The sequence below is a fragment of the Ursus americanus genome, chromosome 33 (assembly GCF_024610735.1).
Source record: "Ursus americanus isolate L20-20 chromosome 33, mUrsAme1.1.p, whole genome shotgun sequence".
NCBI classification, from domain to species: Eukaryota; Metazoa; Chordata; class Mammalia; order Carnivora; family Ursidae; genus Ursus; species Ursus americanus.
The window spans coordinates 10,653,234-10,678,856 of record NC_142159.1 but is presented as its reverse complement, the minus strand read 5'-3'; the positions used below and the strand labels follow the sequence as shown (position 1 = coordinate 10,678,856).

The 25,623-nt window shown below is 61.8% G+C and overlaps 3 protein-coding genes across 3 annotated transcripts; 1 reads left to right on the top strand and 2 right to left on the bottom strand.

Annotated features, from left to right (window-relative positions):
• The first annotated feature begins 75 nt into the window (after nucleotides 1-75).
• On the top strand, nucleotides 76-8,581 carry SYTL1 (synaptotagmin like 1). The gene is given in 16 exon segments (XM_045782248.2): nucleotides 76-234; nucleotides 2,300-2,528; nucleotides 3,531-3,679; nucleotides 3,874-3,946; nucleotides 4,039-4,084; nucleotides 4,515-4,587; nucleotides 4,881-4,978; nucleotides 5,114-5,233; nucleotides 5,416-5,556; nucleotides 5,558-5,583; nucleotides 5,831-5,927; nucleotides 6,267-6,425; nucleotides 6,657-6,735; nucleotides 6,844-6,943; nucleotides 7,704-7,909; nucleotides 8,117-8,581. Coding segments are annotated over 15 exon segments (1,698 nt in total). The 5' UTR covers nucleotides 76-234; nucleotides 2,300-2,337; the 3' UTR covers nucleotides 8,257-8,581.
• Nucleotides 8,504-20,727, bottom strand: MAP3K6 (mitogen-activated protein kinase kinase kinase 6). Its single transcript, XM_087858715.1, has 31 exons — nucleotides 20,557-20,727; nucleotides 19,324-19,729; nucleotides 19,197-19,277; nucleotides 17,889-18,028; nucleotides 17,789-17,812; nucleotides 17,342-17,532; nucleotides 17,058-17,226; nucleotides 16,613-16,719; nucleotides 16,022-16,192; nucleotides 15,824-15,936; nucleotides 15,051-15,210; nucleotides 14,665-14,827; nucleotides 14,474-14,584; nucleotides 14,302-14,351; nucleotides 14,112-14,207; nucleotides 13,882-13,969; nucleotides 13,661-13,794; nucleotides 13,303-13,430; nucleotides 12,913-13,049; nucleotides 12,499-12,604; nucleotides 11,867-12,024; nucleotides 11,576-11,768; nucleotides 11,331-11,469; nucleotides 10,873-11,032; nucleotides 10,553-10,729; nucleotides 10,176-10,281; nucleotides 9,771-9,942; nucleotides 9,567-9,679; nucleotides 9,398-9,471; nucleotides 9,037-9,113; nucleotides 8,504-8,821 (listed from the first exon to the last, which is right to left on the bottom strand). Exons 1-31 carry the CDS (start codon nucleotides 20,725-20,727, stop codon nucleotides 8,731-8,733), a joined length of 4,206 nt encoding a protein of 1,401 aa, XP_087714841.1. The 3' UTR covers nucleotides 8,504-8,730.
• A 637-nt stretch (nucleotides 20,728-21,364) lies between these two features.
• Nucleotides 21,365-25,623, bottom strand: FCN3 (ficolin 3). The gene is given in 8 exon segments (XM_087858713.1): nucleotides 21,365-21,618; nucleotides 22,673-22,801; nucleotides 24,114-24,243; nucleotides 24,471-24,505; nucleotides 24,739-24,783; nucleotides 25,124-25,219; nucleotides 25,532-25,544; nucleotides 25,546-25,623. Coding segments are annotated over 8 exon segments (780 nt in total).

Below are 25,623 nucleotides of genomic sequence, written 5' to 3'. Positions count from 1 at the left end.
TGGGTGCACCCCCAGGGTGCCAGGAGTCCAGGCCCGGTTTTGCATCAGGCCCTGCTCAGAAGGTGTTTCCTCCTCCTCCTCCGGGGCAGCTCGTGGGGCTGGGCCGCTGGTTGAGTCAGCCTTAGTCCCTCTCTGCTCTGCTCCCCAAGTTCAGCTCTGAAACTCGGCTGCCAGGAGTGCAGGAGAGCCCAGGTCACCCTGCGACGGTGTCTCATCCATACTGGACCCCTACAGGTAACACACCTCAGGGCCAGCGTTCCCTGCCAGTGTCCCAAGGGGCAGACATTGCCACCTGGTATGCTGGGTACCTTCTGGGGCCTTGGGGGTCGGGGGAGGTGGGAGTGGGTCTGGGACTGGAACATATTGACCAATGGGTCTGTCCCATAGTGTTGAACCTGGGTGGGGAGGACCGGACACTGTACTCTGCCTCTAGAAGGAGAAGGAACTACGGGGCGGGGGGTGCTACTGGGGACTCTAGGCTCAGTTGCCCCCAGCCCAGCCCAGGCGGACCTGCAGGACATCCCCCACCTCCACACTTCTACACACACACACCCCAGTGGTCCCCGGGGCCCCAGAGCACGCAGCACGACAGCCCAGAGCCACATCCAGCAGAGGGTAAAGTACGCGGCGTGTACCCCACCGTGCTGTCACGCAGAAAGTCACTGAACGCAGACAACAGTCACCCACGCGGCATCACATTGTGACATGACGCACCGACACACAGGCAGTGACACAATATTCACACCCACAAAACAAACAGCCTCACAGCCGCCAAGGTGTGCGGAGCTGTGCGCCTTACCAAGCCTCTCGCCAGGGCACGATGTCACGCAGCCTTGGGCCCCAGGCCACAGAAGAGCCCCCGGCCGTGCGCGGCCCCAGCACTTTGAACACAGCAGATGTTCAGGAAATACTGTTAATACGGGGCACACAGGCGTTCACGCAGGATTCTACGCGGTGCTCTGTAGAGACAGCAACCCCAGCCCCCGGGCGAGGGGAGGGCAGCAGAGGGAGAAGGTGCTCTCGGGCTCGCGAACTGACTCAGCCGGGAGGGCACAAGCCAGGACTTGCCTGCCAGAGAACCCTCTTCCCCTGCCTGGTGCCCTGAGCTGGCATGGGAGGGGATGGGAGGGGCAGCAGGGGAGGAGAGAGCGCCCAGTGGGCTCAGGCCCTGCCTCCGCTCTGCCCACGGCTCAGTCGTGGGCCCCTTGCCACGTCCACATGCCCCTCGGAGCCTGGCAAATGTTTTCCTTCCGGGGTCACCATGGTACCTGAGCGGCCTGAGCTGCTTTGCAGCACTTGGCCTCCACCGCTGGGACCCCGGCCAGGTCCTGGCTCAGGGGAAGGGGGAGAACCCATGTGGCCCGAGCAGAGGGGCCCAGGGGCTCCAGGCAAGAGGGCAGGGCTGGTAGCAGGGGCATCCCTGGCTGGAGGCCTCAGTGGGAGTGGGTACGGCGGTTACCTCAGGGGGGAGGAAGTACGGGTGTGGGCTGGGGAGGAGGTTGCCTCAGACAGGAAGGCCAAATGGGCCAGGGCAGGGCGGAGGTGAAGGGTGGAGAGAGGGAGCCCATATTGGGAGGTTCCCAGGGAGGGAGGGGGGTGGTGAGCAGATAGGTGTGTGTGTGCGTGTGTGTGTGCCTGTGTGTCTGGTGTGTGTTTGTGTGTGTGCCTTCCCCATGTGTGTGCAGGTGTCTTTCTGCCTTCAGTTAATCAAACTTTTACCAACCGTCTGTTGTGGGCAACGTATGGGTTTCTGGGGTGAGGCCCTGTCCCTGTCTTCAAGGAGCCCACAATCCAGTTGGTGGAGAGGCAATGTGTGTGCCAAAGTCAGTGTGATTTGTGTGTATCTCGGGTCATGTTTTTGTCCCGAGTTGTACATTCTGTGGGGCCTCGCGTGCAGGTTTCAGAATATGCCAGGCCCATCCCCTGGTGTGGCCATGGGTCTGGGACTAAGACCGCCTAGGGTCCTTGGTGGAGGACGGGTTCGCATGCGCCTGTCTATGCAGGTGTATCCAGGCTCCCGTGTGACCAGGTGGACATCTCACTGCGGGTGGGTGTGTCTACACGTGTCAGTGCGTGTGCCTGGATGGCTCTGCATATCTTCAAGGGTGTCCGTATGTCCGCGAGCCAGTGCGTGCAGGTCCGTGGGCCCATGGGTGTATCTCGTGCCACCTTGAGCTCAGCCTTCCAGGAGCCGTACTGTGCCCGCCACCTGGGCATGTATGTGGGCAAAGAGCAGTCAGCTCCAGGATGTGCCCTGTGTTGGGGCAGGGCTTGACCTGCCCCCTTGATCTGCCCCCAGGTCGCCACGTGTGCCCAGCTGGGGCACTGCCCCAGCTGATGCCCCAGAGGGGCCACCCATCTCAAGAGGGGCTCTGGGCCCTGCCCGGCCTCCACATGGCGCACGAGCCAGAGCCTGAGGCTGAGGGACTGTTGGACCTCAGCTTCCTGACAGAGGAGGAGCAGGAGGCCATCGCCGACGTTCTGAAGCGAGACGCCCACCTTCGCCAGTTGGAGGAGGGCCGGGTCAGGTGAGGCAGGGTGGGGAGCCCGGGAAGTCCGAGTCTCGGGCGCTGGGAGCCCAAGTGCGCCCCTGCTGCCTCTCGATGTGTGGCCTGTCATAGCTGGCTGGTTCCTGTTTTTGCCCATTGGTCACCCCCGCCCTTAACCAGCACAGCCCTCCACCTCCCCCAAGGTGGCTGCACCAGCTCCCTGACCAGCCTTCCTGCCTCCAGCCTTGCCCTCTTTGACCCACTGGTCATGCAGCAGCTGGAGCTCCCCAGATCTGTCCTTAATACCACTGCTGAAGCCGCCCATGGCTCCTCAGCACCTCGTGTCCGGGGCAGGCCCCTAAGGGTGCTCCGCAAAGCCTCCCTGAGTAGTCCCTGCCAGCCTCCCCAGTTCCATCCTCCACCAGTAACCCCCCACCCCTGACACACATACCCAGAGTGTCAGCTAGAGCCACTCCAGGGCTTCTGAGTCCCTGAACACACCCTTCACTTCTATGCTGTTCCTTCTTCCTGGAAGAGCGCAGTGACAGAGGAACATGAGACTTACAAGTAGTGTTTGGGGACAGAAAGACACCTCTTAGCTGTGTAACCTTGGGCAACTCACCTGACCGCCCCAGCACCACTCCTCATCTGTAAAATGGGGCTAAGGAGCACTACCTCCTAGAATCAGGAGGAGGGATTATGCACAATAGTCACTTAATGAATAATAATTATTCTCCTTCTCTGCCTGGAGAACTCCAATTTGTCCTTCAAGAAGCAATTCAAATGTCACCTACTCTGGGAAGCCCTCCCGGATTCCCACAGGCAAAGCTGGCCCTTCTCACATCCATCATGGTACACACCTCATTATAGTGTACTTGTCTACTCTGGATCCAGTCTCCCCATCAACCTGAGCTCCTTGATCCAGAGTTAGGATTGAGTCTGATTTGCTGTTGTGTCTGTGGCCCCAGGTACAGGGCCTGACACAGAGTAGGTGGCAGGACTGTTGGTTGGGTGACAGCCACGCCCTCCCCCATCCTCCAGCAAGCTCCGGGCCTCGCTGGCAGACCCTGGGCAGCTGAAGATCCTGACAGGAGACTGGTTCCAGGAAGCACGCTCACAACGGCACCACCACACCCACCTTGGCTCTGATCTTGTCCGAGCCTCTATCCGCAGAAAGAAGAGCTCCATGGGTGAGAGGAGTTCCCTGGGGTCAGGCGGGCTTCATACAGCCCAGGGCACAGGAAGAGAGGGCCCCTGGTACTGTGTGTTTTGGGGCGGGCACTGCCCCTCCACGAGCTCCGGGAGGTGAGCGAGCATCTCCAAAGGCCAGACTTCCTGAGACTGAGGGTTCACAGAACTCTCCCCCCACCCGCACCCCAACCAGGACACCGGGCTCCAGGCAGCCATGGGGAGGCTGAAGCTGCTGAGAAAGAAGCGGAAGAGGAGCTGGAGCCCAGGTGAGGAGGCCTGGCAGACCTGGCAGGGAGGGGAGGGTGTCCACCAGTCCCCTGGGGCCTCTCCCCTGACAACCACCTCTCCCTTCTCCTAGGCTCCCCATGGACAAGGCACCCAAAGAGACGCTCGGCAAGGCTGAGGTAAGAAGTGGCTGAATGAGCTAAGGAATGAGCCTGCCATGCCCCTGGAGTAGCGGTGGGGACTGGACACCCTGGTCTGCGCTGCTGTCATCCTCCTCTCTCCAATGGGGACACGGACCTGGCCTCTAAGGGAATCTCAGAATCCGGCTATTCAGGGTGGTGGGGGACTGAGCTGGGTGAGGTTCAGGACTCTGATACTACTGTCTGCCACCAGTGGGACCCTGGGAGGCAGGCAGGGCAGGCCCAGACTCAGGGGGTGTGAAGCACAGACCCGACTGATTGGCCCTGCAGCTGGTTGCCAGCCCTGCCTGCAGGGCTGTGCTAAATCGACCTGGGGTAGCCAGCTGGAGCCTCCGGCCTCTGACCCCATCGTGACCTTTGACTTTCATCAAAAGTCCCCACTGTGACCTCTACCCCTTGCTTCTTTCAGAAACCTGAGATCCCCTCACCATGTGTCCCCCTAAAGGCTTCCGATCACGAGGAAGAGCCCCATGCCCAGGAAGGTGAGTGGGAGGGTGTGTGTTGGGGAGTACAGAGAGGTCTCAGGGACCAGAGGGGGCTCTAAGTGACCCCAACCACCTGTGTTCACCTTCCTTCCCCTTCCCGCTCTCTCGTTGGTGTGTGTGTGTGTGTGTGTGTGTGTGTGTGTGTGTGTGTGTGTGGTGTGTGGTCTCAGGGGCTTCCCGCAGCACTGGGGCCTGAATCTGCAGGTCACCAGGGGGTGGCAAACCAGTCGCTCCAAATCTGCTTAGGGGCGGGCAGGAGAGGGCCACGCTCAGTTTATGCCCCACCCCAGCCCCGGGCCCCCGAGATCCGCAGGTCTTTGCGAAGGAGGCGGACCTGGAGCCGGAGCCGCGGTCGCGGGGAGCGGAGTCGCCGCCACCCCCAGCCCAGGTAGGCGGGCGCGGCCCGCGGCTGCTCCCAAGACCCGGAGCGGATTCTGGGCGGGGAGTGCCCCTGCCCCAGGCTGAGAGCCGTCGGAGGAGGGGCTGGAAAAGAGAAGACGCCCAGTCACTTCCCGCCCCCCAGACCCAGACCCAGCCGGCGCCCGAGATCCTGGAGAACGGGGAGGAGGCTCCGGGGCCCGGCCTCTCACTCGACCGCATGCTCAGCAGCAGCTCCTCCGTGTCCAGCCTCAACTCCTCCACGGTGAGGGGTGAGGGCGAGGGCCTGGGGATGGAGGAGACGGGTGGGGGACGCCTTTCCCCCATATCCCCACGCGTAGCCCCGGCCTGACCCCTCCCTCGCCCCCTGATCTGAGCCCCCCGCCACCCTCCCCCTCCCGGACCTGAGCCCTGCACCCCCGCCCTGACCTCCACCCCCGCCCGCAGCTGAGCGGCAGCCAGCTGAGCCTGTCCGGGGAGGCCGAGGCGGGCGCGGTGCAGGTGCGCGGCTCTGTGCACTTCGCGCTGCGCTACGAGCCGGGCACCGCCGAGCTGCGCGTGCACGTGATCCAGTGCCAGGGCCTGGCGGGCCGCGCGACGCCACCGCTCCGACCCGTGAGTGCCAGACCCGCTCTCACTGCCCCACCCCACCACTCCTCTTGGCCTGGCTTCCTCGTCTTCTGAATGGGAGTATCAACGTCCTCGGGAGTCATGGGGGTCGAATGAGATAACTCCTGGAAAGCGCTTCATAACGGGAACCTATGCTCTGGGCTGGGACTGGGGAGGCCCCCTGGATAGGAGGGTAGGAGCTGGGAGGGCCCCCCATTAAGCTCCGGTCCTCCCCTCCCCTCCCACGTTCCAGCTATGTCAAAGGCTACCTCCTCCCGGATAAGCAGAGCAAGCGCAAGACGGCGGTGAAGAAACGGAATCTGAACCCGGTCTTCAACGAGACTCTGAGGGTGAGGCTGCGATGACCGGGCGGCCACCCATTAATGAACAGGACGCCCCTTCATGCGGGGGCCGGGTGGCACGGGTACCAGAGTACGGTCGTAGCCCGTCGCTCGGATCCTCCGCTGTGCGGCAGGAACCGCAGGGAGGCCCTCGGTCCGGGCGTTCTCCAGTGGGTCAGTCTAGCGGTGGGCGTGGCGCCAGTCCGGAACCCCATTAAGGCCCTTCGGGGCTCCCCCGGATTCCCTCATGCGAGGAGCGCGGTAGGACAAGCCCCGGCCCACACTCCCGCAGCGCTGAAGCCGGGGGCCAGCCGCCGTGGTCCGTTAAAGCGCACCTCCTGTCCCCAGTACTCCGTCCCGCAGGCCGAGCTCCGGGGCCGCGTGCTGAGCCTGTCCGTGTGGCACCGCGAAAGCCTGGGTCGCAACATCTTTCTGGGCGAAGTCGAAGTGCCTCTCGACACGTGGGACTGGGACTCTGAGCCCACGTGGCTCCCCCTGCAGCCCCGGGTGAGGCAGCCGGCACGGGTGGGGAGACCCCACCGCGCTTTCCCCCAGCGCTCTCAGCCTCCGCCTTCCGCCGAGCCTCCCCCGGCCTCGCAACCTCAACCGCCCCCGGCGGCCGGTTCGGTCCTCCCCGCTGGCCGCGCCCCATCGGGGTCTGGCGACCCCACCCCTTGACGGCGCCTTTCGCTGGGGCCCGCTCCCGCCCCTGACCCGACCGCCTCTCGCCTCTCGCAGGTCCCGCTCTCCCCCGACGACCTCCCCAGCCGCGGGCTGCTCTCCCTGTCCCTCAAGTACGTCCCCGCCGGCTCCGAGGGTGAGTGACCGCCCCGCGAGGGGCCACGCTGGACCGGCCCCGGCAGGAGGGGGCCTACGGTCCCGCAAGGGCGTGGGGCGGCGGGGCCTGAGCTGAGCCTCTCGGCAGGCGCGGGACTGCCCCCCAGCGGGGAGCTGCACTTCTGGGTGAAGGAAGCTCAGGACCTCGTGCCGCTGCGCTCAGGCACCCTGGATACCTACGTACAGTGGTGAGGGGCATCGGGACCTCCCGGCTTCCCTTCCTCCACCGCCACCGCCCCCCCCCCCAACGCGCTCTGGAGCTCCCCACCTCAGACAAACCCCTAATCAACCACCCTTGGTCCCCCGCCCCAGTCTGATCTTTGTCCGCTGTGCAGGGGTGAAGGGGACAACTTGAGCAAAAGCCTGGAATCAGGAAAGTTAAAGACATCCTTGAGGAGCTGCATTTCAGAGTGACTGGCACCCTTAGGACTTGGAGAGCTGAGGCTGGGACCTGGGAGGTCACAGGGGCTCTTCCGTGAAAAGACCTGGAAGGCCAGGCTGTGGGGCTTGGCCCTGAACTTGCGGTTCAGTGCCTGCAGGGGCTACCCCCCACTCAGAGAGTGGGATGAAGTTAGGTGGATCAGGTTCTAAGTTCCCAGCCCTGATTCCACACAGACGTTGTTTTGCTTTTACTGCTGAGTAATATTTTATCTCGAAGAAAGGGTTCTGAGGCTTCAAAAAGTTTGGAAACCACTTCTGGGGGCAACAGGGAGCCAATGAAGGTCCCTGTGCAGGGAAGTAGCAGAACTGTATTTCAGAGACATTACTCTGGGGTCCTGGGAGGTGGCTGGCCCAAGAGTCCATGAGTAGTGAAGTTAGAGGCCAGGTCCCAGGCAAGAGCCAGAGGACATGGACATTGTGAGGGAGAATGGGTAGGATGTGGTGACTGGGTGGTTCTGGGGAGCGTGAGGGGATAGCCACTTGATCGGCAGCCCACCTCCCCCACAGTTCAGTGCTGCCTGATGACAGCCGGGCCAGCCGCCAACGGACAAGGGTGGTACGACGCAGCCTCAGCCCTGTGTTCAACCACACCATGGTTTATGATGGCTTCGGGCCTGCTGACCTATGCCAGGCCTGTGCTGAGCTCTCCGTCTGGGAACATGGGGCCCTGGCCAGCCGCCAGCTGGGGGGCACACGCCTCAGCCTGGGCACTGGTGAGTGGGGCAGGGCCCCGGGGAGACCTGATGCTGAGGGACACGGGCTCAGCGTGTGGCCTTGGGTACTTCTCCACCCTTTCCTGAGCTTTGGTGTCCACTGAGAACTGGGAGTGGCAGTGCCTAATCTGGAACCCGGCAGGTGCTCCTTGGGACCTAGGGTGTCCAGTGTGACCATGTCCTTCACCCCCCTCTGCACGTATCCAGGCAGCAGCTATGGGCTCCAGGTGCCCTGGATGGACTCCACACCAGAGGAGAAGCAGCTGTGGCAAACACTCCTGCAGCGACCGTGTGAGTGGGTGCATGGCCTTCTGCCCCTCAGAACCAACCTGACCCCCAGGACATAGCTGCCCTCTGAGCTCCACCCAGCTCCTCTCTGGTCCCCCAGCTCAGGGTCTGCCTGTGGCTAAAACCAATAAAGTCTGTTCTAAGGGCAGCAAGGGCTGATGTCTGGTTTTGGGCAGCGAGGGTGATGGCAGGAAAGGGTGAGGGAACTGAAGAGGAACAGGTGAAGGAACTTTAGACTCAGACAGAAAGACCAGAAAGCTGGTCCCAGGCCGCCCACTCCCCATACCTCAGAAGTTGCCACGGCCCAAGCGTACAAAGGTGTTCTGTTTAATAGTCTTTGCCTGGTGGTACTTGATATGCTTGGGACATCTCTATGGATGATTCCCCCCACTGGGGCTAGGCCTGGGCCCTACCCTACCCCCATCCACCTGGCCTCCTCCAGTTGGCCCTGAGACTTGGGATAGGTGTTTCAGAAGCTGCATGTGTCTTCTGCATTCATCCGTCCTTGGGTCCCGCCTCCTGTCTCGGAGCTCTCATTCGGCCTCCTGTCGGCCAGAGGTAACTGCCGTGGGTCCCGCTCGCTGTGCCAAGATGGCTCTCCAGATGCGGCATACCATCCCTCCCCTGGGGAGAGCGGGCTCGGTGTGGCTCAGCCAGAATAAGGCCCTGGGCTCTCTCTGTTACCCCACTGTCTGCCTGATGCCCCCTCTGCCCCCAGGGGGACCCTGGTGTCCCTGTAATTTCCAGGGAGGAACCAAGGCAGGCATGTAGCCGGGGGTCAGGATCTGGCCACCATGAAGCCATATGCGTGGGGCATTCCTGGAGGGCTCAGGACATACCTGATGCGGGTATAGATGAGGTCATCTCGAGTGGCACAGGTCAGTAGGGTACGGAGGTTGAAGCTGTGGTTCAGCAGCTGGTTGTGGACAAAGACCCAGATGCAGAAACAGTGGAAAAGAAAATCAGAGGAAGATGTGTGCAGAGACCCAAGTACTAGCTCTGTTCTGCTACCGGTATGGATAGGGCAGGTGACAGCCCTCTGGGGCCTGTTTTCTCATCTGTACCATGGGGGGTACACTAAGTGCTCTTCCAGTACTGAGATTCTGTGCATGAGGGAAAGAGTGAGAAGAGCTGAAAGATGGGCAGAGATGGAGTCTTTGGTGGGTGGGGGTCAAGGATGGCCGGCACTCTCCCCCTCACCATCTGGATGGTGCCTGAATCCACGTTCAGTTCCTGTAGCCACTGCACCAGGCCCTGGTCCACCGTAAGAGCAGCTGTCGAGGAGAAGTCAGGTGGTCAATCCAGGGGTACCTCCTGGCAGAAGCTGCCTCACACTTGCTGTGAATGTTGCCCAGCCAGGTCCCCTCACCTGGGGGCTCTGTGGCCAGGGTGCAGGTCCTGGCCTCCCCGTTCACCCGCTGTAGCGCCTGTTGCACCAGGGCCTGGCACTCCCGTTCTTTCTCAGCCAGGACATCTCGGAGCCTGTTGGAGAGCGCAGAGGCTGGGCCAGTAGAATGCAATGGGGAGGGAGGGTGAAGCTGGCCCGGAGGCCAGGGGCACACACGGCCCATACCTGTCAGTCTCTGCTCGCAAGAGGCCCAGCTGCACCACCGGGGGCGGGGGTGCCTGCTCTGGTTCCCCCGGGAGCCGGCTGAGCTGGACCAAGGTCTCCTGCTGCTTGGAGTGGGGTTCCTCTTCTTTACTCGACTCCTCTGACCTCGGTGGGACCTCCTCCGTCTCCACCTCTGCCAATCCAAGGGATTGGGGTGAGCTCCGGCAGGGAAAGGACGCCCATTTGGGACACCCCCAGACACCCGGCAGAGGGCGCAAGGCTCTGGATGCCCAGCTGTTCCCTCCTGCCCTGGTCAAGCCTAACCCCCACTAACCACGCCCCCTACCGGCCCCACGCGTGCACGTCACGCCCCCAACGGGGTTACAGCCTGGCCGGCGGGCAGGACAACTTCGCTCTCGGGTTTACCTGGGCCCAGCACAGCCAGGGCTACCCGCACAGCTCGACTGAGCAGCGAGTCCAGCACGAACATCCAGTGTGGGCGGATCTGGCGCCGTCGGAGGATCTGCTTCACCTGGAGAGGGAGAAAGGGCGAGGCGGCCTCAGAGGTGGGGCTCAAGTTGGAAAGGCCTAGAAAGCCTTGTGCCAGAGGCAAGTCGGGTAGGCGGGCTTGGGGCAGAGGGAGGAGCTGGGAAACTAGGATTGGGTAGATGTCCCTTTTCTGATGGCTGTATCTTTACAGGGAAGACATGCAACCTTGCAATATCAAGTCCTTGCACATTCCCAGGCACAGGGAGCTCACTACCTCTTATTGGGCTGCCCGAACCGTAAGAAAGCTCCCTCACCGCATCTGGGAAGGCGAAGAGCGGTCCATGCAGAAGCGCAGGCCCTAGGCCTTGGGCCCGCAGCTGCCCCTGCAGCGCCCGCAGCTCCTGGGCCAGCCGCCGGCGGTTGGGAGTGTGGATGTGCGCCCCGAGGCAGCGCAGTAGCTGTTCCACATGATTCCTGCCCAGATGGGGCCCCTGAGGAGGAAGAGGGGTTGGCAGTGGGTGGGTTCCCACCTGAGTCAAGAGAGTTGCGGGTGGGGGTGGAGGCGTGGGGCAGCCATCCGCCGGCTTCCGGTCCAGGCTTCGCCGCCAGGGGGCGCTGCGGCGGGCACACCCACCTGCTCCTGCTTGGGGCACAGACCGTCCGCCAGCGCGCGCCGCTCCTGCTCCAGCACGGCGGCCAGCATGGCCCGGCGCTTGCTCTCCTGGTGCAGCAGGCTGAGCCCAGAACTCTCCTCGGGGGACGTGGGCTCCTCGGCCCCGGGTTCCTCGGGCACCCTAGTACAATGGGGAGCTGCAGGTGGACGGAGGGGGGCAAACCGTCCAGCCACCTCCACCCCAGGGTTTGAATCCTGGCTCTGCTTTTACTTTGATGCCCACCCCACAGGAGGAAAAGGGAGAGTAGCCTGGCACTGAAGCAGCCAATAAATACAAGTCGGGGCATCGGGGAGGAGGCACCAAAGGCCATCCTTGCAAGTGGTTGGAGGTGCCCAGGCCCCCAACGGGGGCTTTTCCAGAGGGAGTACAAGGGCAAACCCAGATGAGGCAAAGCCGCTCCAAGACCCTGGGCTCTCACCGGAGCTGGCTGGTGTCTCCATAACTGAGGCAGCGCTTCGGGGGACTGGGTGGGTGCTGAAAGGGTGCCTGAGGGCGTGGGAATGTCTGGGGCTGGGTGGTCGGGTCCGCTGAGGGAGTGGGGCTGGCCGAAGGGGCGTCTGCGGGAGGGATGAGGCTGTCAGCCTGGGCCCCCCTTCAGCCCTCTCACTGCCGCAGCTCCTCTCCCTCACCCCAGTGTGCCCACTCCCTCCACCTGCATATTACCTGTGGGCCGCAGTGCATGTCGGGGGGAGCCAGGGCTGCGGCTCCTCTTCCCAGGCTGCAGGAAGGGGTCCCCTAGCAGTGCTTGAGCACTGGCTCGGAGGCGGGGGTCTGGCTCAAAAGTTCGGAGAAGGAAGGCTTGGGCCTCCGCTGACAGAGAAGTGGGCATTGGCGGATGCACCTTGTACATACCCACCTGGGAGGGGTCAGGGAGGACAAAGGTCAAGTTTCGAGGTGTTCAGGGCTAGGTCTGTCTCCACCCCACCTCATGAGCCAGACCAGGAGGGGTCTCACCTGAAACATGGCAGCCTGCGGGCTCCCCAGCTCATGGAAGGGTGGGCGACCTGTGGCCATCTCGATAACAGTGCAGCCCAGTGACCAGATGTCAGCTGCCTTCCCATACCCTCGTGGGCCCTGGTCAATGATTTCTGGCGCCATATACTGTAGGGTCCCTGGGGCAGGAGCAGGAGCCATAATGCTCATCTAGGCTTGAGATGATGTGGGGGTGGCAGGGGCTCTCCTCCTCTAACTACCCGCGCCCACCCCGAACTCTGTCATCCACACAATTCCCATCACCTACCCCGGTGGTCAAACCATCCTGAGTTTCCTCACTCATCTTAGACTCCATTGCATGCCAACTCCCTCACCCACGGTCGGGTACAAATACATCCTGGACAGCATCGTCCACTCCGAACCCCATCACACACTTCTGCCCGCATCAACACTTCCGGCCTGCATTTCAGGCACTAAATTCACCATCGTCACCCACTCAAGCTCCAGTTCTAGAGTCTATCACCTCACCCCTGGCTCAATCCCTGGCCCTTGGTTCCGTGCCCCATTAGGGCTCTAACTCCATGGCCAGGAGAAACACCATTCCCTGGAAGGTCCTAAGAGTTCTTCCCGCTCACCACCCCACACCCCGTTACCTGTGAAGGTCTCAGTGCAAGGCGTGATGCCTGCCAGCCTCTTGGAGGTGCCAAAGTCAGAGATCTTGAGCAGCCCGCTGAAGGTGTTGATCAGCACATTGTCCCCCTGGGTAGAGTGGACGTTGTGCTCCGTGGACATCAGGCTGGGCTCCTGATGGCGGAACTGGACCCTCTACCGGGATCCCATCTCCTACAATAGCAGACTGACCCTGCCTCTATCAACGTCCTCCCTCTGCCATCCTACTTATGACCCTCTGGGAACTGGCGCCTCGTTTGGCTTCAGGTCTGAAGTTCTCTCGTTCCCTAGGGAGCCTGCTTGATGCTTTGCTAAGGGGTCTGCCTTCTTAATGTAAATTGCTGGTCTCTGTCTAGACTCGTATGCCCTCCTGTCCCCCCTCCACCAGCAGGGCTTACCTTGATGTCTCGATGCACTATGCGGTTGTCATGCAGGTAGCCGAGTCCCTGCAGGATCTGGCGGGTGTAGAAACTGATGGTGCTCTCGTTGTCCTGCAGGGGTCCCCACACTGACCGCAGCAGGGAGGACAGGCTGCCTGGGCAGACGCAGTCCAAGATCATCATTGGCACCCACTCACTCCAGCCTTCAGCTCTCTGCTCCAGGCCCAGGCACACCCATGCCATGACCCAGACTCCAGCACCACCCAAGTGCACTGCGTCAGCTAATTCTGGGCCACCCCACCCACACATGGGAGGATTCATTTTCCCCAAGGGTTCCCCACCCCTGCCGGGCCCCATCCCCCTGCCCCACACTTCCAGTTCCACCGCCATCCCACACAGGGCACGTACCTCCGGGCACTTCCTCCATGAAGATCTTGAGGTAGCCGCCCTGGCTGGCCGAGCCCAGGTAGCGCACGATGTTCTTGTGCCGAAGGCGTTTGTGCAGAGCTATCTCTTCGTGCAGGGGCTGAGAGAACCTGGGGGCAGGGAGGAAGAGAGGAATAGGCCGGTTTGGGGCAGAGATGCTCACCCAACTCCAGCACCAGGCAGACCACGCCCCCAGGACCTGTCCCAACCACAAGCCCCTCTCTGACCTTCTCCACCTTATCCCCAACCCACAGCTCCTCCAGACCACACGGCCCCGCGTGCTCCCTGCCATTCTGCCCACAGGACCCCCTCCCCGCCCGCGCGGCCCCGCACACTGCACCTGCTGTCCCGCTCCGGGATCTCCTTGATGGCTATGCGCACCCGCGTGTGCCGCTCGCGGCCCGCGTACACCACCCCGTAGGTGCCCTTGCCCAGCACCAGCCGCTCGCCCGTCTCCGCGTACTCATAATCAAACTGCGGGGCGTGGGCGAGATGGGGGCTCAGCAGGGCCCCCGGCCCTTCCCTCCCCTCTCCTCGCGCTCCCGGGCCCCCCTTCCTCACCTCCAGCACCTCCCCCACGCCCTCCGCCTCCTCCGCGGGCGCCGTGGAATCCGGATTCGTCACCAAGGCTTGGATCAGGCCGCAGAACCTGAGGGTGAGGGAGGTCAGGCCGACGGGAGGGGCACCTCGGGCGGAAACTGACCCCTCCTGGGCCGAGAGCACCCAGGGAACATGTCCCTTCCTTTCCCTCGCTCCCCTGGCATCCCGGCCGTCCGACGGGCTGCACGCACCACTGGCAGTGCCCTACGCTGGGGAAGCACAGCTGCACGTCCTGAGCCGGGGGAAGTGCGTAGAGGAAGCAGCAGCGCTCGTCCCGCTTCGAGGAGCTGGGAAGGAAGAACCGCTGTGAGCGCTGGCCAGCCCACGGAGCACCCCTCCTCCCCCCGCTCCGGGGACCCGTCCCCAGGTCCCGCCTCTCACCTGACACCGCAGATGGAGGCCACTGGGAAGGTCCAGCTGGAGGGAACGTCCTGGCGGAAGAAGGTGGATCTCAGGCGGGGGCTGGGGGACCGGGAGACTGGTTTGGGGATGGGAGAAAGGTTCCAGAGAAGGGGTGCAGAGTGGTGAGTGGGGGTCCTCGCAGTGACTTCACCTGGCTTTCGGGCTCTGCCAGCAGGCTCAGGGTCACTGCGCTCACGGGATCAGTACCCTGAATCTCGAGCCTCGCAGGCAGCAGCACCTTGTTCATCTCCAGGACCAGCACCTGTGCATGACAAGGAAGGGGGTGGGTTAGAAGGGGCCCGCCCCTCTCCCAGGTCCCACACCCGCACTAGGCGGCCTCACCAAGCACTGGTCCCCTTGGGTACAGGCTGTCTTGAGTGGCTGACAGGACTGTAGCAAGAAGTGCAGCCAAAAGTGGGCCCGGTGTGGGGGTCCTTCGGGAAGCTCCAGGGTGGGTCTGAAGTGCTGGTACAGCAGGAAGGTTTCCATCATGGACACCAGGTACCTGCAGGCACAGCCTTGTCCTCAACTCAGCCCCAGCCCCAGCCAGCACTGCCAGGGAGAGCGGACTGGCTTGGGTGTAGCCAGAACATGGGCACCGGGTGTGGCAGGCACTGGTCCGGAAGGGGGCCCATCAGTGGCTCCGGGCTCAGGCCCGATTGCCGGTGGGTGTCCGTGCAGGAGCAGGCAGCTGGGGCCAGGCCAGGACCGCAGAGAGGGCCACCTACCATATGGGAGCGTTGAGCTTGTACAGCTGCTCTGCGGCCAGTGCCACCTGGGTGAGGTCATTGGCGAGGATCTGCGCTCCCAGGTAGAAGCCTACATCCCAATAATACTGCATCTTCTCCACGCAGCCTTTCCGGGCCAGCAGGCAGCCCAGCTTCATGCCTGGGAGAGAGGGGTATGAGCCCTAGGGTGTGGTTGCAGGTTTGGGCAAAGCCCAGGTGTGGGCCACAACATCCATGTGGGCAGGAACATAGAAAGAAACAGGTGAGGGGTGCCTGGGTGGCACAGTCAGTTAGGCATCCCACTCTTGGGTTTAGCTCAGGTCTTGATCTCGGGGCCGTGAGATCAAGCCCCGCATCAGGTTCCACACTCAGTGCAGAGTCTGCTTGGAATTCTCTCTCCCTCTGCCCCTTCTCCCACTCCTTCTCTCTCTCTCTCTCTCAAATAAATAAATAAATCTAAAAAAAAAAGATATAGATGAAAACTTTGGTATGACTCTCAGGTGGGAGTAGGAGCTCAAGCTGGGGAACAAGTGTATGTCGAACTCGGTGCCCAAGGAACATAGGTGTGGGCGTAGGAACACCTGTGGCCTCAAGGGCTCTTGAGGGCCCAGGACAGGTCTGACGGTCCAGATGCGGGTTCAGGCAGAATAGGTCTGAAAGGGGCCAAGGCCAGCCCCAGCCCCAGCCCCAGCCCGGGGTTCTCTCTCCCCACACTCTCCCCCGGTCCCTCTGAGGCCTGCTGGTGGGACGAGGGGCGCAGGGCCGGGACGCACCGATGAGCCGGAGCTCCTCAGAGTCCTCAAAGCGCTGCCCAGCAGCAATGAGCAGCACAGCCGCGTTGATGCCCGAATGGAGGCTGGGCTCTACGTCGAAAGCCTTGCGATACCTGGGGTGGGGGAGGGGAATCAGGGCTGGCCCGATGCCCACAGCCCCGTCCTCCAGCCCACGGTCCACTCGCTGGTGCCCCCTACCAGTGATAGGCCTGCTCCCGGTACCCAGCATCCTGGAAGCCAGAGCTGAAGAACATGTCCTTGTAGACACGGCCGCACATGCAGTAGAGGTCAGGCGCCACAGAGCCCTCACTCTGGACCAGTGGCAGCAGCACGGCCAGTGCCTTCTCCCGGTCCCCAGGCCGGTTCCTCCTGGGGAAAGGGGAAGACAGGCCGGGGGCTAACCTGCCGGCCCTGCCCCACTCGATCCACGAACGCCTAGACCCTGAACAGCAGAGACCCTTCCAAAGGCCTGACAATAATGAACCCAGAAGCGCTGTGACTCTGGCCAGTACTGACCTTTCTAGAAGTAATGATCCCAGATAGAAGTGATTCCTAACAGCTGTGACTCTGAGGGACAGTGACTGTGGCAGCTGTTTGCACTCGGAGGGCAGCAGCACCAGCCCACCACACCCCAGGCGGCAGTCATAGAACCACAGGGCCCATGTGACATCAGTGTGACCCTGGTCAACGAAGTCCCTGAACAGCACGGATCCCACAGTGCAGTGACCTCACACGGCAGAGACCCATGTCCCCAGGCGGCTAGGACCTGAGCCTTGCTCTGCCACTCACCGGTTGAGGGCGAACGTGTAGTGGAAGCAGACGTTGTGCTGCTCGGCCACGTCACAGGTGGGCAAGGCCTGCAGTGTCTCCACCAGCTCGATGATGGCTGAGTAGTCCTGCAGGGGGGATGGGCACATGCTGGCACGATGGCCTCTGGGGGGGTCCCATCGCCCCCCAGACCCTGAGGAAAACCTTGAGTTTGGGGTCCCCTGACACCCCATCTTCCCACGCCCCACACCTTACACAGAGAGCCCACTGTGTGCCCCAACTTCCCTGCTGCTCTGGGAGATAGTGACACGATCATCCCCTATTACAGACAAGGAAACTGAGGCTCACAGGCACCAGATCATTTGCTCAAAGCCACCAGACCGCGAGTGGCACAGCCAGGAGGCGGACTGGGCTTTTTCCGACACCTAGTGCCGCTGCCCTGTCTGCCTCTCGGAGGGCCACACACCTGCACGTCGCGGTAGGACAGCAGCAGGTTCATGATGATGTCGGGGCTCAGCAGCTCCACGCTGTCCAGTCTCCGCTGCAGGCGAGCCAGCTCCTGCCGCAGCTGCTGCCCGCAGAACCTCTCCCGGGCCCGCCGGATGTCCTGCCGGATGGTCTCCCGGAAGTAGCCACTGATGTCCCCAGCAGGGGAGGGAGGGGGAGAGAACGATGGGGCCGGTCCCTCAGCCCCAGCCCGCTGTGCCCTCACCAGCCTCCTCCTGGCGCCCCCTCTCTGCACCCCATTACCAAGAGTCCGTGGGCGTGGTCTCCAGCAGGCGGGCCAGCCGGCCCACCAGGGGCGTTAGCAGGGCCTCAGTGCCCACCCCGGCCTGTACCAGCCCATCAGCCAGGCCCCTCAGGAGGCCCGCATCACCGCACAGCACCCGACCAGTGGCTGTCACCACATAGGGGATCAGCGTGTAGCTGCCAACACAGTCCTGGTGGGAGGGAGGCAGGAATCAGGGCAGGTCAGAGGTCGGCACCAGGTTAGAGAGGGACAGTGAGGGGGTGAGAGGTCAGCACCAGTGGGGATTGGAACAGCAGGGAAGGGGCACACGTCAAGAAGGTTGGCAATAGGGAACAGAGGGCCACACGGATAACAGAAGAATTAGAGAGGTCAGAGGTGACCGAGGAAGCCAGGAAAGGTGGTGGAGGTCGAAGGGCAGGTTGGAGCGAAGGGTGGATTCTGCTCACCGAGTTCTTCTGGAAAACATCCTCCTGCAGGGGACAGTCAGATTGGTATTCTGGCTAGGCCCTACCCCAGCCCGCCCCCACCATCCATCCGGGCACCTACCCGAAGGGCCTGCAGATCAGGGAGGTCAGCCTGGGAGCAGAGGAGCACGTTGTTGGTCATGCTGAAGCTCTCCCGCACACCGAGGTGGTAGAACAGAGAGGGCTGTGCCAGGGAGCTGCTCACCTCCAGCACCACCACGTCTGTGGGCACACAGGTGGAGGCCCTGAGCCCCGAGGCCTCGCTCGGTGGGGAAGGAGACTGGGGAGCCATCCTGGCTCAGATGGCCTTCCCATGGGACTCCAGCAGGGTCCAGTTTTTGCTCTGGCCTCAGTTTCCCCCTTCTAGGTTCCTCTGGCTCTTATACAGAACGGATGGTATCTGTGGTGTTGCTGGAGAGGATTGAGCTCAGCGGGCTGGGACCCTCATCCCACTGTTCAGAGCCTGTGGGCACTGAGCGTGGAGAAAAGGAGCTGTGCACCAGCCACCAGCCTGTCCCAGGCCATTTGAAAGGCAGGTGTTGCGCAGACACAGAAGTCCCCTACCCTGAGTCCTCAACGCAGTCTTTTGAAAGGGGCCGATACCAGCAGTGTGTGTAGACAGTGCTGTGCCTGCGTGTGTATAGCTGTTTGTACCTCTGTGTGTGACAGTGTCTGCGAGGGCCTGTGTGCGTCAACATATGTGAGACGTGAGAGTCTAAGGACGTGTCTTTGTGTCCTCGAGGTCGAGTCAGCCTTCATTTTTAGGCTGCGATTTTAGGGCCATCAGACAAGCTTGTTCCCAGACTCTCGGATGAACAAGTGTCAGGGGCTGGGCGTCCGGGTCGGCGGAAGGGAGGTGTGACCAGCGCGGGAATAGCCACCTTTCTGGCCCCGCCCCCTAGCGCCGCTGCCCTGCCTCCAGCTCCGCCCACTACCTCGCAACTTCAGGGGCCTCATAACTTAAGCTCCTTCGCCCAGAATCCCGCGCCGAAGGATCCTTTCGTTTCTCTTTCTGCCTCTCTAGCCCGATCCTCGGAAGTAGTGTGTCACCACCTCTGGGCTCCAGCCCCCCAAGAACCGCCCCTTTCCTTAGTCCAAGCTCCACCTCCCAGGATCCGCCCTCACGAGCTCCAAGCGAGATCGTCTTGAGGCTGAGCCCTCCAACCCCACTGTTGAGATACCACAGTCCGCCCCGCACCCAGCCTCGCCTCAATGCTAACCCCGCTGCCCAGGCTCCGTGCCGACTTCAGAGTGCTTTAAGCCCCAACCCTGAACCCCGGAGGCTCCGGGCCTGAATCCACTAAGTCCCGGCCCAAGCCGGACCGTGCTCCAGATCCCCTAAATTCCACTTTTATCATGGCCCTACCTCGAACCCCTCAGCCTAGCTCACCTTGTGGCCCCCAGACCTCACACCCATCTCGGGGTCTCCCCGGAATCGCCGAACCACGCCCCTTTCGGCCCGCCCCGGGACCTTAAGCCCCGCCCCATCCCCGGCCCCGCCCCCAGCGCGCTCTCACCCGCGTTGTAGAAGGAATCCAGCGCCGCGGTGTCTCCCAGCGCCAGCGTCCCGAAGGGCAGGGTACACAGCTGCGGTCGCGGTCGCGGTCCGGGGAGCTGCGCGCAGGCCTCGCGCAAGCAGCGCAGGGGCAGCGGCTCCGCCTCGGCTCCCGCCTCGTCCTCCACCCCGGGCTGCGGCTCCCGGGTCAGCACGTAGACCACGCTGAGCGGCCGGCTTCGCGCGCAGCCCCGGCCCGGAGGTGCCGCGTGGGGCCGGCCCCGGCTCAGCGCCTCGGCCAGCGGGTCCTGCCAGCAGCTGCCGGCGGGCTCCAGGGCTCCGGACCGCAGGCACGGCCCTGCCGTGCGGGGGCGCTCGGGCGTCGAGCGCCCGGCTCTGGGCACCCGGGGCGGGGCAGGAGCCAGTGGCTACGGATCCAGGGATCTCAGTATCGGGGAATCTGGTACGGGATCTGAAAATCCAGACTCGGCCAGAGGTCCTGTTCCGGGGATCTGGAGCCCAGGGCGAGATCCGGGGTCCGACTTGCAAGGTCCTGAGGATCTGAAGTCGGGGATTGGGCCCCGGGAATCTGGGACATCCAGTGATCGGCGGCTCAGAGTCACGTAGGGGATCCCGGGAATAGATCCGGGCGTGTCCACCACCCGGACTCCGCAGGAAAGAGTCTGCCGTCGCTCTCCCCTGCCCTCACATGTAGGCCGGGCCCAGCCCTTTCCCGGCCGACTGGGAAAGCTCCACCCTCGGCCCTGGGGCAGCGCCGCTCCCTAGCGGCCCCGGGACTTGGCCTCTCCCCTCCCTCCTCTCCCGCCAGAACTACCGAGACTGGCGGCTTCCGGAACAGCCTGTGCCCCTGTGCAGGCCAACCAGTGTGGACTGCTCAGGGCAGGCGCCTATAAGGTGTGTGCCCAGGCCAGGGCTAGGGGGGGAGGTGTGGACCGCAGGACCTGCCCCGCAGGGATCTGCTGAATGAGTGGATCTCCAGAGACATCAGGGTGTGCAGAACACAGTGAAGAGCCTACGTGATCCGCGGCCCTGCTGTGCTGGCAGGGAGGGACTAGAATGGGGGAAGCCTGCTGCTTGGCCTCCCAGGAGCACGGTACTTGGCACCTGAGCCCAGGCTTTGCCCTTTCGCCAGGGGGCTGCTTTCCCCAGAATCTAATTTGTGGAGCCTTGCTGACCTCTGACCTCCAGCCGAACATGACCATGGGACGGGAGTCCCCGCACAAACTTTACCTACCCGAAGATCCGGAAACCTCAGCCCTTGAGCTACCACAACTGCACAGGCTCCAAAAATCCCTAACCTTCCGGTGTGAGTTAGTGAGGTGGCAGTCTGGTGTTCCAGAACCTCACTGGGTTCTGGAATCAGGAACTGGGGACGCAGAGAGTCTCCAAGATCGCTCGGCTCCATGCCAGAGCAGCATGCAAGCCCAGGACTACCTGTCAGACTGCAGTTATCATCGTCTGAACTGTGTGTTGCGCTGCCACTTTCTAGAATGTGAATCTAGCAAGTTAACTGCTTGATAATTATTACACTGCGGAAGAAAAATGCACCTTCCCTGGCTTGACTTTGAGTTCAAACCAGCCCCGAATGGGACAGGCAAGAAGTAGAGAATGAGAGCTTGGCTCACTAGAGAGGCGGGGTGGAGAACAGATGGCTTAGAAGGCCCAGGGTGAGACGCTGCTCAGGGGTCCCCACAAAACCATCCACCTGTAGGACCTGGAGGGCACCAAGGGGCTGTCAGTGGTTGTTTGAATCCTTCCAAGTCCTCCACCACATGCTCCTTTGTCCTTGGCTTGCACATCTCCAGAGATGGAAGCCTCACTACCTTTTGAGGCCAACCTTTCCATCTTCCTGACTGGAAGGAAGGTCTTCCTTGAATGGACCTGAACCCTGTGTCTCGTCTCTGCCCTCCTGAGTTTTTCCCAGTAACTGGAAGAGTCCTGCAAGTCAGGAAAGGGTTAAAGTGGTTTTATTTTTAAATGAGGACAGGAGAGCAGAGGCAGTTAGCAATGGGGAAGCGGTAGGGGAGAGATAAGGGGACCAGCTACCAGGGTATCCTAGTGAGCATCACGTGAACCTCGCGGTAAGGGTGGCCCACGCCCTGGCCTGAGCCCCAGTCCAGGCCACACTTGGGAGCAGTGGCCTCAGACACTGCGTAGCGCCCACTGAAATTAGACTGGCCACGTGGCCCATCCCACCCGGCACCGTGGACGATCACAGCGAGGTTGCTCTTGTTCGCATCGCGGTCCACATCCTAGGTGGCAAAGGGTTTCCCGTTGGGGAAGCGCAGGGAGTCCCCTGGCTGGGAGGGGATGGAGGCGCCCTGGAGTGCGACACCGTGCCCGGCACCCCTCAAGACATGATCTCACCGAGCCTCAGAGCACCTGTGAGGTGGATGTCAGCACGTCCCAGGAGAAAGGAGCAGCACTAAGGAGCCAGAGGGTTTCCCCAGGTCAGTCGGCCAGTCACAGGGGTACTGGGACTTGAACTCAGCACTGTGGCTCTAAAGCCACTAGCTCCTCCCCCCTTGTCCCCACCCAAATCTCCAGCTCCCACCAACAGCCTGAACAAGTCTGTAGGGTGGAGTGGGGGGAGCGGAGAGGGACTTCCCAGCGGCCCTGCAGGCAAAGGGGATCCTGAGGCACTCCCCATAACCACTTCCCTCTTGGAAGTCTCTCAACAGTCACTGCTTCTCTGAAAAAAAAAAAAAAAAAAAACACAACCAAAACCAAAAACCCTTCCCGCTTCCTCTTCGGAAGCAGATAACACAGCCGCTCAGCAGGGCCTCCGATGGCTCCTGCAACCTCCCTCCTGGCCTCGTCCATTTTACAGGGGAGGAAACTGACTCGGAGAGCGCTTGCCCAAGGTCACATGGTTAGTAAATGAAAGAGCTGGATTCAGGCTCAGGGCTGTTTGCCTCCAGAGCCCAACTTGTTCACTCCTGCAACATTCCATCTCACAATTGCCATTTCTCAGATAAGGAGACTGAGGCCCACAGAGGGGAAGGAATTGTCCTGGGTGTTTCTGGAGGCCCGGGTAGCACTGGGAAAGGATGCAGCCTCCCTCACCTTCTTCCCCTGCTCTGGGCCCTGCCTTAGGCTCACGCGCCTGCCCCGTCATGCCCTCTGAGAACTTGCCCAGCACAGCCGGTAGTGATCTGGCTCCCCAGTGGGCAAAAGTGCCCTTGCCAATAGAGTCCTTCAGCCCCCCCCCCCCCCCCGCAGCTCCCAGGTACCTGGGGGGAAGGAGGAGGCAGGGATGGAGGAATCCTCAGATCCCAGGGTGGGGATTCAGAGCGCCAGTGAAATGCATCCCCCCCCCCAAGTCTCCTGGGGCCCTGCTGGGAACTTACCCTGAAGAGTGAGCTCGTGCAAATTCTCATTCCCCAGCCAGAATTTGGACTCCTGGCTCCCAAAACCTGCTGCGTAGAAGGACCAAGAGCAGAAGAAACCCACAGAACCATCCTGTCGCCTTTGGAACACTTAGGGAGGCACAGAAGGCCAACACAGCAGCCATTACTCCAGGCAGGGCAGGAGTCGAGGAGAAGCAGAGGGCGGTGGCAGCGGGGAGCGGACACACTGTGAAGGGTGGGCAGACACCTGCCCTCTCTTTGGATTGGGGGCTTGTCGATAACATGTGAGCCCGAGTGATCTTTGCCTGTGAATGACCTCCACACTCCCTTACTAACTTCTGCTGACTGCCCCCTCCTGCCAAAGCCTGACAGTCCCAGGGTGACTGAAATGAGAGACACGTCGGGCCGGCCCTTGGAGGATGGTCAGTCCTGCTGGGAGTCAGATCAAAACAACCTGCTTCAATTTACTAGAAGAATCAAGATATTAGAGCAGAGAGGTCACCTCCAGAGTCCCAGGCTCAAGTCCTGGCTTTACCCTGATGTCCCCCACCTCCCACCTCAAGCCAAGCAGTCCCAGGCCCTACAGAGTTTCTCTCCTCAATATCCTTCAGTGTAAGGGCCTCTCCTTCCATGGTGGCCGGGACCCCTGCAGTCCTCCTAACCTGTGTCCCTGCCTCCATCCTGTCCTCCACCGCAGGCCACCTTCCAGGGAGCAGCCTGAGTCTTTTTTTTTTTTTTAAGGTTTTATTTATTTATTTGACAGAGAGAGACAGCCAGTGAGAGAGGGAACATAGGCAGGGGGAGTGGGAGAGGAAGAAGCAGGCTCCCAGCGGAAGAGCCTGATGTGGGGCTGGATCCCATGTCAACGCTGGGATCATGCCCTGAGCTGAAGGCAGACGCTTAACGACTGAGCCACCCAGGCGCTCCCTGAGTTTTTTTCTTAAAACATAAGTCTGACGGGGCCCCTCCTCTGCTTACAATGCTTCCACGGCTCCCTATCGCCTCCTGTGCTCCTCAGTCAGCCATTCCGTGCCCTCCATGAACCGGCCTCTGCAGAGGCCCTTAGTCCATGCTTGACCCACACCAGTCCATCTCCTACACCCCTGACCTCTTATCTGTCGTCAGCTCATTCACATGATCTCCTCAAACCCTCTTGGCCTCTCCTGCTTCACTGTGTGTTTGTCTTTTCCTCTACCTGGAATGCCCTTCAGCCCCCCATCTATCTAGAGAACTTCTACACAGCCTTCAAGGCCCTTTCAAATGTCATCTCCTCTGTGAAGCCTTCTCAGACTTCTTCGGGCCTCTGGGAGTTCAGGGAAGATCTGTCGGTGAGGGGCTCCCAGGACGGCCTTGGCTCCAGTGGGCTCTGGCTCCCCCTAGGGGCCAAGGGGAAACGTGCCCACTCTGCGGGGCCTCTGAGCCCTTTGAGCCTCCCTGACACTCACCAGCCAACCGCCTTCTTTGGTGTCCTTGTCACGAGAAGCTGGGAGGTCTCTGCCCTCGAGTAGGCACAGAGAGCACCAGCCACTCAACGTGGCACGCCAGCTCGGCAGCTCCTGGCAGCTCCTGGCCTCCGGAAGGGGAGATGGGCTGAGGGGAGTTGCCGGGGGCGGGGGGGGGGGGGTGGTCGCCAACCCTCACCCTGCAGGTAATGGAACAGGCCAAGGGTGGGACCCCGGGAGCCCTCTCGACTCTGTCAGGCCCCTGAAGAGAGGCTGTACGGAAGGCCGGGCCATGTCTGGCAGCCGACCGACACCCTAGCACCACCCAATGCCAAGTTCCTGGTTCCTGTGAAGGCTGCCTCCTGGTACCACAGCAAGGGCACTGGATCTCCTGCCCCAGGAAGACAGCGTTGGCCCTGAGGTCTGAGTACTTCCAAGGCCCACAAACCAGAAGGGAGGGTGCCCAGGCCCCTCTTCTAATCCTCCCCACTTCTCCCAGCCTTCCATCCCCCCAGAGGGCAATCATAGTGGACTGCTTAACAACAGCCAAGCAGAGACACCCCTCTCTAGTCCTGGGGACAGAAGCAAAGAAAGCAGAGGTGGCCCATGGTCCCACACACTCACCAGGCTCACCCTTGGGCCCTATCTTGCCATGTGGTCCAGGTTGCCCTGAAATCCCAGAGGCCAAGGTGCCTTAAGTTCCACCCCGTGCCCAGAACAATGAGGGACTCGGAGCCAGAAGTCAGATCCCAGCTGCACTCCTTGTTGGCTCCGTGATCACGAGTGCCCAGCTTACCGTCTCTGGGCCTGACTTTCCCGCTCAGCAACATGGGGATAGAACCAGCCACCCCACGGAGTCAATCTCAGGGTGCTGGGCGTCCAGCCTGGGGCCTGGCACACATTACGTTCCTTGCCCTTGGTCATGGCCTCTCAGCATAGACTGTAATCACTGCATCCCCAGTCTGCCCACTTTACTCCAGGTCCCTGCCTGCTTCCCGGCATCCCTTACCTTGAGGGCCTGCAGCTCCTTTCTGTCCATGACTTCCTGGGGCTCCAGGACAACTGGGCAGGAGGACAATGCTGCTGGTTTCCAGTTCCCTGGGTTCTGCAGGAGGATGCAGGGCTGGGTGGCCACAGGGTGGGCATGGGGGAGTGGGACTATCTCTTCCACACCCCTTTGTGGTTCTCTTTCCATCTCCCAGATGCCAGCTGTCAGGACCCTGGCCTCCAGGGTCAAGGTCAAGGGTTTGCACCATTTGCATCTATTTGCATAAATTTACATTGTAGAACCCAGATGATCAAACTCCCAACCTGCTCCTTGAGGCTAATGTGCCTGGGGCGGGGGGGGGGGGGGGGGCGGAGAAGGACACCCAGGGAAGGAGTGAGGGTTGGTGGGGAGGGCATCCTAGGCTGCCACCGGGGCAGCTTGGGGTGGCCTTGGGTCCTTAGACAGGGAGGCTTCCCAAGCAAGAGGAGCAAAAAGGAGAATGGGGTCCACAGTAGGCCCAT

Bases quoted from the DNA above. Each gene is read 5' to 3' on its own strand.
- MAP3K6 (XM_087858715.1), bottom strand. From the start codon at position 20,727: ATGGAGCCGAGCGATCTTGGAGACTCTCTGCGTCCCCAGTTCCTGATT. The intron at 13,795-13,881 runs GTGAGGAAGGGG...CACGCCCCGCAG, and splicing joins GCGTGGGGGAGGTGCTGGAG to TTTGATTATGAGTACGCGGA. The intron at 10,282-10,552 runs GTGAGGGAGCTT...CTCCCTCTCCAG, and splicing joins TCTTCGCCTTCCCAGATGCG to GTGAAGCAGATCCTCCGACG.